This window comes from Stegodyphus dumicola, chromosome 5 (genome assembly GCF_044657685.1).
Source record: "Stegodyphus dumicola isolate Sdum_Otavi_A_Nest chromosome 5, ASM4465768v1".
NCBI classification, from domain to species: domain Eukaryota; kingdom Metazoa; phylum Arthropoda; class Arachnida; order Araneae; family Eresidae; genus Stegodyphus; species Stegodyphus dumicola.
In genome coordinates this window covers 63860365-63875813 of record NC_140772.1, presented here as the reverse complement: position 1 = coordinate 63875813, position 15449 = coordinate 63860365, and the positions used below count along the sequence as shown (strand labels likewise).

Here is a 15449-nt window from a genome sequence, read left to right as displayed (position 1 = left end):
GGTGGATACAGAGACTCCAAGAATATGACATCACTATCCGTCATCGTAAGGGATCATCACACGGAAACGCCGACGCCCTGCCTAGAAGACCTTGCCAAGAAAGCTGCCGATATTGTTCCAGGGTGGAAGCGAAATACGAGCTGCTGACTCCGGTCACAAGACAAATTACAACATCAACACCGGCTGATCGAGAACCGTGGAGTGATGATGAAGTCAGGAAAGACCAGCTGGAAGACCGCGACATTAAACCCATAATTGATTTAATGGAGTCATCAAACAGAAAACCTACCTGGCAGGACATTTCTATCTGTAGTCCTACAACCAAACAATATTGGGCACTCTGGGATTCACTTCACATTCGAAACGGCGTCTTATACCGGAAATTCGAATCGGATGATGGGAAGACGTTCCGATGGCAACTTATACTTCCAAGATCCCGCATTCCTGATGTCCTTAAAGAGTTACATAGCACCCCTACTGGAGGTCACTTTGGAATAATGAAGACCTTGCAGAGAGTTCGTGAGCGCTTTTACTGGAATAATGCAAAGGATGACGTGCAAAAGTGGTGCCGATCTTGCGATGCCTGTGCAGGTCGGAAAGGACCGAGGAGACGCAGCCGAGGCAAGCTGCAACGTTACAACGTAGGGGCGCCTTTTGAACGTATCGCCTTTGACATCCTGGGACCTCTGCCACGAACTGCTGATGGCAACAAATACATACTCGTTGTCATTGATTACTTCACCAAGTGGCCTGAAGCTTATCCTATTCCTGATCAAGAGGCTGTCACAGTAACTGAGGTAATGATACAGCACTGGATTTCCAGGTTCGGAGTGCCTCTTCAGTTACATTCCGATCAGGGAAGGAATTTTGCCTCGGCAGTAATCAAAGAACTATGCAAACTATTCGGCATTAACAAAACTCAAACGACGCCATTGCATCCCCAGTCGGACGGCATGGTAGAGAGGTTCAATCGAACCATCCTTAATAACCTCTCATTAGTGGTTTCCAGAAACCAACAGGACTGGGACAAGAAATTACCACTCTTTTTACTGGCTTACCGCAGTGCTGTCCACGAGACTACCGGCTATTCTCCATCACAGATGCTCTTCGGTCGTGACCTTCGTCTGCCTTGTGATCTATTGTTTGGCCGCCCTCCGGATGCTCCTTCATCGTCTGAGGAATATATTCAAGATCTCCAGGCCCGGTTTGAAGTGATGCACAACTTTGCACGAGAGCGAGTCAACTTGGCGACGGAGAAGATGAAGACCCGCTACGACACAAGAGCTACTGAACATCAGTTCCACGAAGGAGACAAGGTGTGGTTGTGGAATCCGACTCACGGAAAGAACTTTGTCCGAAATTACAGTCACCTTGGGATGGCCCATATACAGTCCTAAAAAGGCTGAATGACGTCGTGGTTCGGATTCGTAAGTCTTCGAACTCTAAACCTAAAGTCGTTCATTACGACAGGTTAGCTCATTACTATGGCCATAGTACGTAATGTAAATAATTGTAAATAGTATCAGACCATGGTCCTTTTTGTTTATAAATGTGTATTTGATTTGATTTGTATTTAGTATTTGATTTGCATTTAGTATTTGATTTGTATTTAGTATTTGATTTGCATTTAGTATTTGATTTGTATTTAGTATTTGATTTGCATTTAGTATTTGATTTGTATTTAGTATTTGTTTTGTATTTAGTATTTGATAGCATTTGATTTGTTTAAGTTAGTTATTGCATTTATTGTTTATATTGTTTGATATTGTAATGTAATGTTTATGCCTCAGTTGCATTTATGCCACAGTTGTAAGTTTAGCTTCCTGTCCAGGGATTGTACTGCCCGGGACGTGCAGTCTTTGGGAAGGGGGCAGTGTTACGAATTTGGTATTTAAAAAGCTAATGTTAGTTCAATTATAAATTAAATGGTTTTATTTCTCGCGCAGTGCAGCGCGTGATGAATATTAAAAGAAAGCTAAGCCGGAAAAATTAAAAATACAAGAGCGCGTGCGTTAAATAAATAAATATCTCTTTTTGATTTCGAGAAAGTGCTGGAAAATTCTAGCGCGTGATTTTAAAATCTTATAAAAGGAGGAAAACATCTCAGTTTGTAGTAGTTGCTTAGTTTGTTGTTGTTTAGAAAACTGCTCTTGTTGATTGTAGCGAATTCGCGGATTAGCGTTCTTTAGCTGTTTTGAATGACGTTCTATTGGACATTTGAGTGGTTAAAAGATAACTACTGTGAGATATTGTAATACTGCATGATAATTTGAGAAAATTTAAGCATTTTTGTTGTGATAATAATAAATTTTTGTTCATTTTTCATCGGACTTGTGCATTCATTTCATAACGAACCCGTACGCACGCAACAATATTCACATTGTATTTATGTAGTTCATTATTAAGCAAATTCACTATTCTTACATGCTAGCCTAAGCGAGCATCATTTCTCGCTTAGGCAATAATGCTCCTCACGTAACTTTACTTCCTCACGTAACTTTATGAAGAGAATTACTTGTAAAATTTTCTGAAATGAATTTTCCTGTATTTAAATTTCATGATTTATATAAAAATAAGACCCACATTCCACTGAAGAAATTTTATGTTTCCCAGATTTCTTTTAACAGCACTTAAATGAAAGTTTATACCCATAAATTATCATTGGTTAACTTCACTGATAAAATTAATATAATGAACTGATTCTTTTTATTTTGCTCTAACAGTTATAAATTCTGTTTTTGCAGTATGGTCGTGTTTTGGAATTATCCCATGTTAATGATATCAGAAAAGGAGGGGTTCCCAAGGTAAGTTAAACTGTGATGATTTTAAAAATTTCTTTTAAAGTTTAAATTAAATCATTACGTTTTAATAAATTTGTAATCAAATAAATTTCTCCCTGGTTTTGTATCAATTAACACTATTTTTTAACCTAATCAGATTGTCACATTTCAGTGCTAAGAAATATTTAGCAGTTTTTGCCTCCAGTCTCATTAGAATGAGACAAATTTATTAAGGACATTTTCACTGATAAGTATGAAGTACGTCTGAATAGTATAGAGTATGTTTGAATGGAATAAATATTTTATACAATGATCAGAAATACAATTTCTGTACATGGGCTTATTTACATACACTATGATAATAGGAGCGTATACCTTGAAGGAAATATAAGCATTCCAACGAAAAATCTTATTCTGTCATCAATTTTCACCCTCTAGTCTGTGAACTTGGATTGAAAATTTGAGAACTATGTATATCTATAAACATGAATAACACAGTCGATAAAGAATACGTATATCTCTTTGCTCGTAAAACTCGTTTAAACAATAATATTTTGAAATAGCGTAAAAATGCAACTTAAGAATCATCTTTCCCTTTCTCCTATTCCTTCTCTCTATTCTTCTTTTTTCCTAAAATAATCTCAGATCATTTTCTATCACCAAGGACATGCATTGTGTAGTCGTTGATCTGAAAGGATATCGAAGATAGTCACAGCTAAGAAAATGCTTAAGAATATTAAACTAGTTGGATTAGAAAAGAACCTGTTTGAATGTATAAAGGAAGCTGAAGTGAAAAGTATAATTTCATAGCTGTATTTAGTGACATGAAAATTTATAATCTTTTAATATTTAATTTATTAGGTGGGAGAAGTAATGCTACTGTTGTGGAAAAGCTGGTTTTGCCTTTATAGGGTAAAAGCATGAAAAAGGAAAAAGCGAGGTTGTTTTTTTTTTTTTTTTTTTTTTTTGGCTTCGAACACCAAAATTATTAGAAGAAATGGCGTTTCAAATTAGTAACGGTGCAAGCTATGAATTCGAAACCATAATAAATTTTTTCTGTGCTGAAAAGAAATTGTAAGAATCCATTACTGCTGCTTATATAATAAACTGCTTATTATATTAACAGGTCGCATACGCACGACATTTGTAAAGTGATGCATGCTCGGTGGGCGGAAAATTATTCATGAACAGATTGCAATCATTTGTGACCTTGTTCAGACGGATTACGGAATAATATCTCCCTTACAGTCCCGACGTATTCCCTTGCCGCTTTTCCTCTTTTACGTACTGGAGAAAGTTTCATAAGAATTCATTTTTAGTTGATTGGTTATCTGCAACATTAGGACTTTCATAAACAAATAATCTAGAGATTGGTTGTCGCTAGAATAGGTATACAAATATTTTTGAGAATTTTTGATATCGCAAAGAGTTTTACAGTTCTGTACCCTATTTTATTTATTCTTATGTAATATGTAATTCAGATCCTTCAAAATAAGTATTAATAACAACTCGTGATTTTCAAAAAGCGTCCTGAAACTTCGAAATGTAATCTTTTCAGGTTAATCAAAAGATGCCTATTTAAATTTAGCGTTTGATGTTTTGCGTTATCGAGCAACGCTAAGCATTCTCGATGTATCTTGCTACACCTGTCCTAGATTTAGGGCTCAGTGTTTCCAGCTTCAAACTAAACATTCTAGTGGATACTCTCATTGAAAAATATTCCACTTCAAATTTCTAATGATATCATTCATTTCAAACTGCAAGGATATTGCTTTTGAGCATTGTTTAAAATGTAAATGGAATATGAAACATCATACGATAACTAAGTCGTATCTGAAGTATTCATCTCCAAATTAAATACGTCAGCCACCTGTATGAATAAAAGATATTAGACATTGAAACACATTAACGAATATTTTTGACTCTGCTTCGTTGCAGTTTCACAGCAAACATAATTTTATGATTTATTCATATTTATTACCGTTTCACTAAATTATGAATCTTCTCTAGGATCTTTCAAAATGTGGTGAAGTTTCTTATTCTGTGAAACTAATTGTAAACTATTTCACAGGATTCTCGTTTGCTGACTGATTTGACATCACGAAGTAAACACAATCTGGAGGATGTTTCACTCACCATCTGCAGCGGTACCGACATGGTAAACATCAGTTATACGCATGTTGTGTGTCCTGATCCAGAGACAGCCCAGGTAACTAAAAAGTCATTTTGCAAGATTTGTAAATAAGAGGATAAATCCTTTATTAATTAAGATTAATTTTACTGGAAAGTCTACAAATCTAACTATAATAAAATAGAGAATAATATACATTTTATGCACATTAAAAATACCTTCCATATAAATTTCATGCTACTTTTTTCTTTTAAGCTAAGAAGAATTATTACCATCTCATATCTTAGAAAACAATAGGGTTATTCAAAATGATTAAACCGATGAAAGAGAAAAGAAAAGAAAATATCCAAGTGTTATTTCTAAGGGCTCTGTATGACATCTTTGCTTACAAATACCACGAAAAGACCGTAATCAGATTCTGTCGTACTTCGATCTAACATACCTTTGCTATTGTCCTCACTATACTAATTATGCAGTTTTGAAACCATGCAACAAATTTAGCACGAGTACGATGTCTTTAACATATATCCAAAAGAAAAATCCACACAAGGTAAGAATCGGATCGTAGAAGACCAGGTGTAGAATACCAAGTTATCGAGTGAACTGCAATAGATCATCATGCTCACTAAGTGATCACTTAATTGAAAAAAAAACCTGATATTTCACATCCTAATTCTGATGGAAATCTAAAATTCGTTAGACTTCGTTTTTGTTTGTAGTGTATGAAATTAATGTATTATTAAAAGGTACATAGTTATTTATAATCGTCTGAATTTGGTCTCTCGTTTTGAACATATTATTTTTAATACGGATTCTGTATATTGATAATATTAATTGTTGTACTTCTCAGTATCTGATTTAGAAAAATTTCTTGCAGAATGAACGTTGCGAATTTTTAAATTCGACAAGATTCTGTTAGGAAAACAAATAAGTTTTGCTTAGGTATCATATGCAGCTATAAGCATATGTACTAGCTAATGATTTGTGAAACATATTCTTTTACCTTTTTTGGGATATCATAAACTTTTAGTCTTAAAACATTATATTTGAAAATGATATTTGAATTTTTTCTACTTTATCCTTTTTTTCGAGGGCATTCAGAAGAAATTCTGAGCTGTCAGAAGTTCAGCAGTGGATGAGAAATCACAAATTTGTGCACAGTTCAACAAAGCATTTGCAACTGCGGGGTTCATATTGAATCAGATGTCACTCAGTCATTGTTTTGAGTAAAGTCACAAGTCCACACTACTGGCTATATGCTATTCAAATTATTAATCAGAGAGATTATAATTACACTGATTAAGAAAAATCACAAAATAGCGATAACTCATGCAACAACAAGCCAATCACTATAAAATTTGAATATGTTGTCAAATAAAAATTGTTGAGTGAAACTGTAGTATGCAAATTAGCGGAAATGCAATTGTCATGCGTCATCTGCAAGCAGCATAAAATTGCATGCTTCAGAGAAAGCCTGTAAATTTCGCTGTCAATGCTGGGATAAGAAATTTGGGATATCCAATCTGTAACAATGATTAACAGGCATCGTTTGTGCGAAGAACTGCGATGGAGAGCTATTGGGAGACTAGAGGCAAGACGAAGTCAGATGGAAATAGCCAGATGGATAAATGGTTAGTCCTTCTCTGGCTCATAGACTTTGACAACTATTTCTAACCACAGATTCGGCATCCAGGAGGTTCAGCCAAGAACGGCTAACCTTTGCGATAAGCACCGATGACCAATATTTGCTGTTATGTGCACTTAGGAATAGAATAGCAACTGCAACTCAACCCAGATCCTTCCTTGCTGCAGTCACCAGAAGGTCGGTATCACTGTCAACCATGCGTAGAAGGCTTCAAGAACGAGATCTGTAGGCGATGTGACCAACCATTTGCGTGCCTTTCACGACACTCTATAGAAGATAACGTTTGAAGTGGGCACATTAACGTATCCACTGGACTGCTTATCAGTGGAGAGATTTTATCTTTACGGATTAGTCCAGTTTTAGCCTACAAAGCGACAGTAGGCGTTATTTGATTTGGAGAGAACATGGAACCCGTTATCATCCATCAAACGCTCGTGAAAGAGATGTATGCGGAGAAGGCAGTATCTTTGGGATGGTATCTCTTTAGGGGAAAGCTTCCATGTCTTTCCACGTGGAATTGTGAATACTCAAGACATCCTTAATGGTCATGTGCGCCCTTATGCCGGGGCAGTAGGTGAGGATTTCTTGCTATAGGCTGACAACGCAAGACCGCACAGGGCTCGCATCGTGGATGACTATCTTCAGCAGTAAACAATTCAGCACATGGAGTGGCTAGCTCGATCACCGAACCTCAATCTTATCGAGAATGTTTAGGATGCTTTAGGAAGACGTATAGCTGCACTCAATCCTCCTCTTCAGACCCTTGTCACTCTTGCAAGTGCTTTCCAAGAGTAATGGATGTCACTTCCTGCGGAACTGATAGACCGTATGATTGACATTATCATGTATCGCTGATTGTGCTGTATTGCTTTTAGGGGAAATCAAACTCCTTACTGAAGGTAATTTTCCTAAGCCGAACTGGCACATCTGAATTGTTCATTTTATACATATTCTAATTTCTATAGCACCATAATTGTTTAGTAAAATGTAATTTTATAACGTAATATATGTTGTATACTATATAGTTCAGTTTCGTTAAGTTCAACATCTAACTTTTTGAGTTATCGTCATTTTTGTGATTATAGCTTAATTAACGATAACCAGTGTATTATCCTTTTTCCATCCTTTTTATGGTGCTCAATATTTTGAAAAGAATAAAATATAATTTACGAGAAGTTGACAGAAAATGTTTGATTTCTACTATCTTTAGAATTTTTACCAATAGCACTGTGACACAGAAATTTAAATCTATATTCAAACCTATGTACAGAGAAAACGTTCCTCTTCAAAAAATAAAGAAAGTTAGCAAACATCTGTGTTTCCTAAAGAATAGATGACAGCATACAAAAATGGATCAATCTGTTCACCAATTACTTCGATAGTGAACCTACTTGTGAGCTTAAGATTGATGTGTCACTTATATCTCTGAAATTAGATCAGCATTAGATTTTACAAGGGTAGTTTCTGATGGTATACCGAGATTACACAGTGGATTGCAGCACTAAGAACTTAGCTAACAAATGTTGTTGCTAATATTATGCTTTCGCTGATTTGGGATGATTGATGTGATCCAAAATAGTACAGATCAACTTAAAGTGTCGTCATGCAGTCTCATTCAAGCTGAATATCGCACGTCTAAGGAGCGTCACAGGTACGGGTAAAAGTGGATGAGGCAAAAATTCATCTTTAATTAGCTGTCAGGTAACGCCTTTATGCACTGACCATCTTAAGGGCATCTATCCAATGGCTGCTCTGAGTATTCGCATTGGATACCCAACCACACGCAAGTCTACAACCGCTGGCAGAGGTGCCACCTTCAATATCCAGCAGGCACGTCAGGAACTACCAGATGCAGTATTCATTTGATTCAAGGAAGAGGTTAAATTATTTACATTTACATTGTTGCTTTGGTTTGTTTGTTTGTTGTGGGAAGTAGCTCGCCCAACTGACTCCAAGGTGATTGTTGCCCTGGTACAATATTACTTGGTACATTGATCAAATTAATTTGTTCTTAATTATAGAGTAATACATAAAATTTAATCCTAAACCAATATAGTCCTTGATGCAGTGCTAATTACAGTTCTAAGTATAGTCCTAATATAAAATGTTTTGAATAAATAATAAGATCTTAATACAATTAGTAATAAATGAAACAAAATACAGAATTAAATACAATCCTAAAACCATATTTCATTTAAGAATAATTGTAGCAGTGAAACGATGCGACAAATATTAGTAATACAAATATTAGTAATACCATTAGTAATAATAATTTAATAAAATATTAGTAATATTAATATTAGTAATAATATATTAGTAATGTTATTTTATATTACTTCACAAAAGTCCGTGCTTTCACCTGATAATTTGTTCATGATGCTGTTCATTTTGTTGACTGGCTGGAGTTTTAATGGTAAGTCTTAAATATTCATTCAATATTTTGAGGATGCTTCAGATGAAATTCCTTGGTCATTAGGCATTGGAAGTCATTGTTGTCTGGGTTTTCCCATTCTCCACATTGCAAACAAATGTAGAAGAAATATTTATATCGAAGAAATATACGGGTAACGGCCCATGACCTTTTACGAACTCGGTAAGAAGCAGATTGTAACTTGTTAGTTTGTTTGAAATTTTTTAGAAAAAACATGTGTTCTCCTCCCTTCTGGCGCGGAGCCTCCTTCTTGCTATTAGCTCTCCAGAGTCGTTTTCTTCAATTTGTGTTTTAGGTCAGAGCGCGACCAAGGGATGTTGACAAATGAACGTATTTTTATTTGAGCTGCTTGCTTTGCAAGTTCATCTACCTTCTCATTTTCTTGGTGGCCGGAGTATCTTCTTATCCTGGATATTGTGCAGGTGAACTCAGAACGGGGGCATCTGGCGTCTACCAGATGTAAGCAGGATATTGAGCAGTTGATTTCGATTTAGACTGAGATTTTATTAATATTCTATACAAGGGACTTTGATTGCACCATATGCACTTTATCATTGACGTCATGGCACTACTCTGAAACAAAGATTGAAGAACAGTTCTCGTTGGTGTTGTGCTGAATTGTGTGACCAAGAAGAATCTAATTTTTTAAACAACATTAGCTACGTGAAACGCATGGAAGAGATGACTTTTTTTGACAGCTTAAAGCCATTTATCCATTTTTCCAATTTATTTCTGAGCAGGTATAGGTAGCTGCGTGTGAAGGTGTGCTAACCTTCTCTTGATAGACATAGATCTGTTAGCGAGTTTATATAGTCTATAAACGCTGCTAATATCAGAATGAGCTTACTTGAATATGCGTAGAGTAAATATATGAAGTAAATATATGAACAGTAAATATATGAATCTTTTCATACAGTTCCTACATTCTGAGGAGGATGGACGATATCAGCATCTTAATTCGTCTTTTATCTGAGTAGCTATCATCCCTTGTCAGTCGAGAAACTTTTCTCTTGGTTCCAGGATATCTCATCTTTACAATACATAGATTTAAGCTGCATGGAATTTCTGTAGGATGCTCTTTCAAGTGAAATATTGTACTCATTATTCTAGAAGAGTATCTAGACGGACAATGTTGAAATGGATGTGTTTTAGTAATTTCTTCCATAAAACTCTTGAGCATTTGGAGTCGATTCCTCTGAATTTAGTACAGCAAGGCTGCAGTGTATTAGACGAAAGTTCTTAATGTTTTGCCTTTTATCGAACTAGCATTTTTTAGCAGTGAGCTGTTACAAAAGAAAATATCGACAATTATTTTTCTGGAATCAAAGTTCACATAATTATCTTAATCTCTTTGAAGCTTTCAATACTCTTGATAATCATACATGTTCAATTAATTTAAACTGGTGCAGTGAATACAAAGATACCTGTAAAAGGTTGAATAGTAACTTGGATGTGAGTTTTTATTTTTCAAACATATTTCAAAGCTATTAATTAAAATAAGGCAAAAATTATGAGAGATTTTTCCTTAATAATGTATACCAATATTAGGTTAACGAAGAATATACTTTATTGAATAATAATGTAAATATCAGTGAAAAATTTTCTATATATTTAAGGAAAGATAATATTCATTTGAACAACTTTATTTAATTCTGTACAATTACTTTAAATCTAAATAGCAGCTTGTAAAAGGAAATTTATTTCTTCTCTAGGTGTGGCAGAATGGTCTACGAGCTATAACTAACAACATCAAAGCCAATAATGTGTGTCCTTCAACTTGCCTAAAGAAACAGTAAGATTTATTGAAACTCTTTAAATATTTATTGATATTTGAGCGCACATGAGTGTTGTACAGTTGTTTTTGTGTTTAAATTGAATTGATTTAACAGACAAGTAAATAAAACATATAAAATATAATGAAAGAGAATGTTAAATTTGCTGCTATTACAGACCAAAGGACACAAAATGGAAAATATTATAAAATATCTTGAGCTTTTCTGTTTTGTAATTCCAGTAGAACTGCGGCGTAGTCTCTTGTGGTATTGATAACGAGAAGATCATGGACTGACTAGATAATGAGAGGATTATAGACTGCAACAGAGTGTGGTTGTTTTTGGAGCTTTGTCTGATGAATCAATTTAATGCTGAAAGATGGTACATTGCGTTAAACATTGCCATCTCTGATATATGGGTTGTTAAAACATTGCCATCTCTAATATATGGGTTGTTAAAACATTGCCATCTCTGATATATGGGTTTGAACAATAGTAAGACCTGCCTCATAATCCTGCGCGTATATTTTCAAGTGATTGCCGCTACCCGCGCTCTTTGTAGGTTGATCTGAATATATGTTATTGCCCTTGTTGCCTGTTTTTATAACTGAAAGGTATTCATATATAGTGTTGCGTTGTTGCCGTATAAATACCTGTGTTAATACGAGCTTTATGTAGAACATACTGGGTGTTCTTTGCTGTGGTTGCTTTCTGTGCGGTAGTTGTTTTCTCAGCAGTTGGTACATCTTGAGCATTGTTCTCGGCATTATTATATGATGTGGGATTCTGAACAGTAGGCGCAGTAGATTCTGTTTTTGCTGTCTGGTTGTGTATAACCCAGTTCCTGGCATCTTAAGGAAAACATGTTTCCAGAATGTCTAGTGATTCTGTACGTGTTCCATCCAATCAAAAATTTCTTGCTTCGCATAAATGTATGGAATGCTTTTGAGGTACATCTTGGGCATTGTTCTCGGCATTATTATATGATGTGGGATTCTGAACAGTAGGCGCAGTAGATTCTGTTTTTGCTGTCTGGTTGTGTATAACCCAGTTCCTGGCATCTTAAGGAAAACATGTTTCCAGAATGTCTAGTGATTCTGTACGTGTTCCATCCAATCAAAAATTTCTTGCTTCGCATAAATGTATGGAATGCTTTTGAGGAGCATTCGATAATCCATTTGACATTGTGGCTGTAGGTTGTGAAACGATGACTGACTTTTCCTGTGCTTAGGTGAGGTTAAATTCTGTGGCTAGAATGCGCTCTAGTTTTTCTGTATTGTAGCTGCTATATATTATGTAACGCGCACCTCAGCTTTTTTGTACTGGCGTTTTTGCGTTCACTAACTGCGCAGATAAAAGAAGGATAAAATCCAATCCTCTTTTAGGGAATTTCCCATACTTTTAAGGTTCTCTTTCGTATGGTACTCAAATGCAGTGCCTTCATTCTGAATTGGGCAAACAATTTATATTTTAACACAGAAGATCTGCATCATTGTTACTGGGGAAAATTCTTGTCGTAGTTAATCTCTCATTTGGTCATTTTTGGCATGTATCACCAGAGCTGGCTTGAAATTTTTGATCGCTTCGGAATACGTTTTTTTTTGGTATCACAGTCTTGCTTTTGGTGGTTGCGCTGCAACTTCTCTGATTATTATGCCTGTGTTTGTGTTGTACGCAGATTTGAGAGAGCAAGTGTCTTCAGTACTTGCAGGAGTTCTTGCTCCGTATATGGGTCGAGAAAGCGTCCTTTACGTTTCTTCTTGGAAACTTTTATAGCTTTGTGATATAGATTCAGTATTTGGGGTTCGTAAGTATTACGAAAGGACTGTTGAGGCTCTTCTGAAGCTGCATGAGCGCCCCTTTTTAGGCCTTTCTGAGATGATGTTTGATTACTACAGAGGCTGTTCACACATTTTTTAGACGATGTATATGGTATTCACAAAACTAAATTACATAAAATTCTTGTGTTTTAAATGTTCTATTTGACATTCCTTATTCTTAACTATCTTTCGACACCGCAATTTCGAGGATAATAACGCCTTTTGAAGTGGCAGAAGAGGTATTCTATCCCATTCCTCCCGAACAGCTTTCGAGAGTCCTGTTAGGGTTTTGGGACAACGTTTGGATATTGAAGATTTTAAAAGTCTAATAGCACAAAAATCCATAGGTGACACATCGGGAGATTTAGTAGGGGTATCAGTGAAGGGTATGGCCTTGATACCAGTTTTTGTTCCATTTCGTTTAGGAAATTTACAGTGGACTTTGATGTGTGACTGCTAGCTTTATCCTGATAGAGTCTCACAGATTTATGGCACTGTGGGTAAAGCGATGGTATTTCATTCAGAAACATTGGCGATAAAATATGTTCCTGATAGTATTTGGAGTTAATCTTGACATTTTTTTTTTTGCACTCTCTGTATTTTTAACTTGCCACTATAAGAAAAACCAGCAACAATCGTGAATCCCTTAGAAAAACTTTCTTTCGATTCTTTGAACCATGTACTTAAATTTTTTTCTCCCCTTTTATGATAATAAATGGCTCTTTTTTTTTTTTGTTACAATTATTTAAATACACCCATGCTTCATCTACTGTGACAATTGTTTTCCATTTTTCTTTGGATAAATGTTTCTCATATAGAATTCTGCAGCGTGTCCTGCGTTGAACGATATGCTTTGGAAGAAGACGATGCACATTGCATTTTTTCACTTTCTTAAGATTTAAATCAACGTTTATCATTTTGTTTACAGTGGACACCGAGCATTTTGATGATTTTGCAACTGTCCTTTGACTAGGGGGATTTTCTTTTAACATTACACAACGTACTTTTGCAATAGTCGAAGATGTCCGTTTTTTCCTTGGATACTAGTTTGGAATTTTTGTCCCACTTGAGGCTCCAATTTGACGTTTTTTCCTTTCTTGTTGATGATATTGCCTATCGACCCTTTAGATATCACAAAACCATGACTCTCACATCGTTTTTGGATAACGGAGTATGCATATTTCTCTTCGGAAAGAGCGTAAATGTAGCCTTCGAACCACTGCTTTGTTAAATTCGCCATTTTGAATAAAACAAAACTTTCAAGCCACAGACAATAATTTTGACTTTTAAAAACATAGTACAATTACAATTACTTCTTTTTCAGCAAACGATTTTTTATTACCGCTTACCAAAATCGTCTAAAAATTGTGCGAACAGCCTATGTATTGTAATTTCTGTTGTAGCAATTAGATAATACTGGAGTATGTTAAGTACTTTTGAATTGTCCTCTTAGTTCAGTTCATTACTAATAGTGGTGAATGTTTGGCAATTAACTAGGCTATATTATTTCAGTCATTTGAATACAGTCAGTTTCTTATATGTACAATTCAATTACAATCTTCAATATTGCAAATAAAAGCATACATGATAAAAGATATTATCAATAAGAAAAGTAAAGTAATAGGTATAACATAACAAAGTATGCTAACTAAAGTGATATAAGGACTGTAATTAAGAATACAACTGCAACAAATTCGAAATGTAAATCTTACAGACAAAATGCTGTGATTCAGAAAATCATTGTGAAGTTTTTTCTTTGCATACATAGTTATAAAACAGTGAAATACGTTTACAGGCTAACAGCTGCTTGTGCTGCCAAATTCTAATGAAAGAAATATAAGGGCGCTTAGAAAACACCAGGAAAGAATTCAGATTGCAGCTAATACTAATTAGGGTCTAAAACAATATAAAAGTAAACAGACATAAGATTATCAAAAGGGATAATATTCAGTCATAAGGGATAATAATTATCATAAGGGATATAGAAACTGATATTAAAACTGAATTAAACCGTAATAAAGTTAGGAGAAAATTACAAAAAATACACCAGCACTATTCAGAAGATGGCGTTTGGGAATGCGCATGCTTTGAAAGTTTGAGTACTTATCTTAATGTGTATGTTATTTGCAAGGAAGTAACATAAAATGACGAAGATAGCTGACAGAAGTTTCTAGAGAATATTTTTTAGTGTTAAGCAGGAGTTTGTCACACGATTATTAGCTTTTAGAAGAATTTAGAAGGAAACATTTGCTTTTTGAGCCAAATGCATTAAAAAAAAATCTTATCTTTCTGTTGACGTTCTGCCGATATAAATCCAGTGAGAAATTTAGAAAATTGACACAAAAATATATTAATTAGAAGTGAAATATCTACACGTAGGTAATCACTTTGCAGACTCGGTATTTACAAATTCACAGAAAGAACCTTAGTCGGAAAGTTAATATAAACCAGAAAACAGAGCCAATAAAGGAACGTGGTTCCCCATTCAAAGGCTGTCGGGCGGCTACTTCTATAGCCCGATGGTGGCGCTGATATCAGCATAAGAAGTGCACAGAAATTTCTATCTTATTATATAGGGCATTTTGTTTTTAGTTTAACTTAATTTGAAATGCAGGGCAGCGAAAACAACAATAAAAATGATTTGTGTTCGTCAAAATATCTTTATTTCAAATTTAAATCCTGCAAAAAATCTGATTTTTTTTCATTAAAATAATAATACTTTTCTAACGTCAGAAGGGCAGAAGAGCGAGCAATAGAAAATGATATATAACTTTCTGAATAGCATTCTTCATCTACATTTTCAAAATGTTCAAAAGGAAAGAGAATAAGAGTATTATATCTACCAATCACTATAAAATTAAGCATCTGTG

The 15449-nt window shown here is 35.0% G+C and overlaps 1 protein-coding gene across 1 annotated transcript in view; it reads left to right on the top strand.

Annotated features, from left to right (window-relative positions):
* The window catches only part of LOC118202032 (1-phosphatidylinositol 4,5-bisphosphate phosphodiesterase-like), a 112069-nt gene that overhangs the window by 19109 nt on the left and 77511 nt on the right, over window positions 1-15449 (top strand). The window contains exons 3-5 of the mRNA XM_085817811.1: window positions 2745-2804; window positions 4852-4989; window positions 10700-10779. Coding sequence (XP_085673937.1) covers window positions 2745-2804; window positions 4852-4989; window positions 10700-10779 — 278 coding nt within the window. The remainder of the gene's footprint in view (window positions 1-2744; window positions 2805-4851; window positions 4990-10699; window positions 10780-15449) is intronic.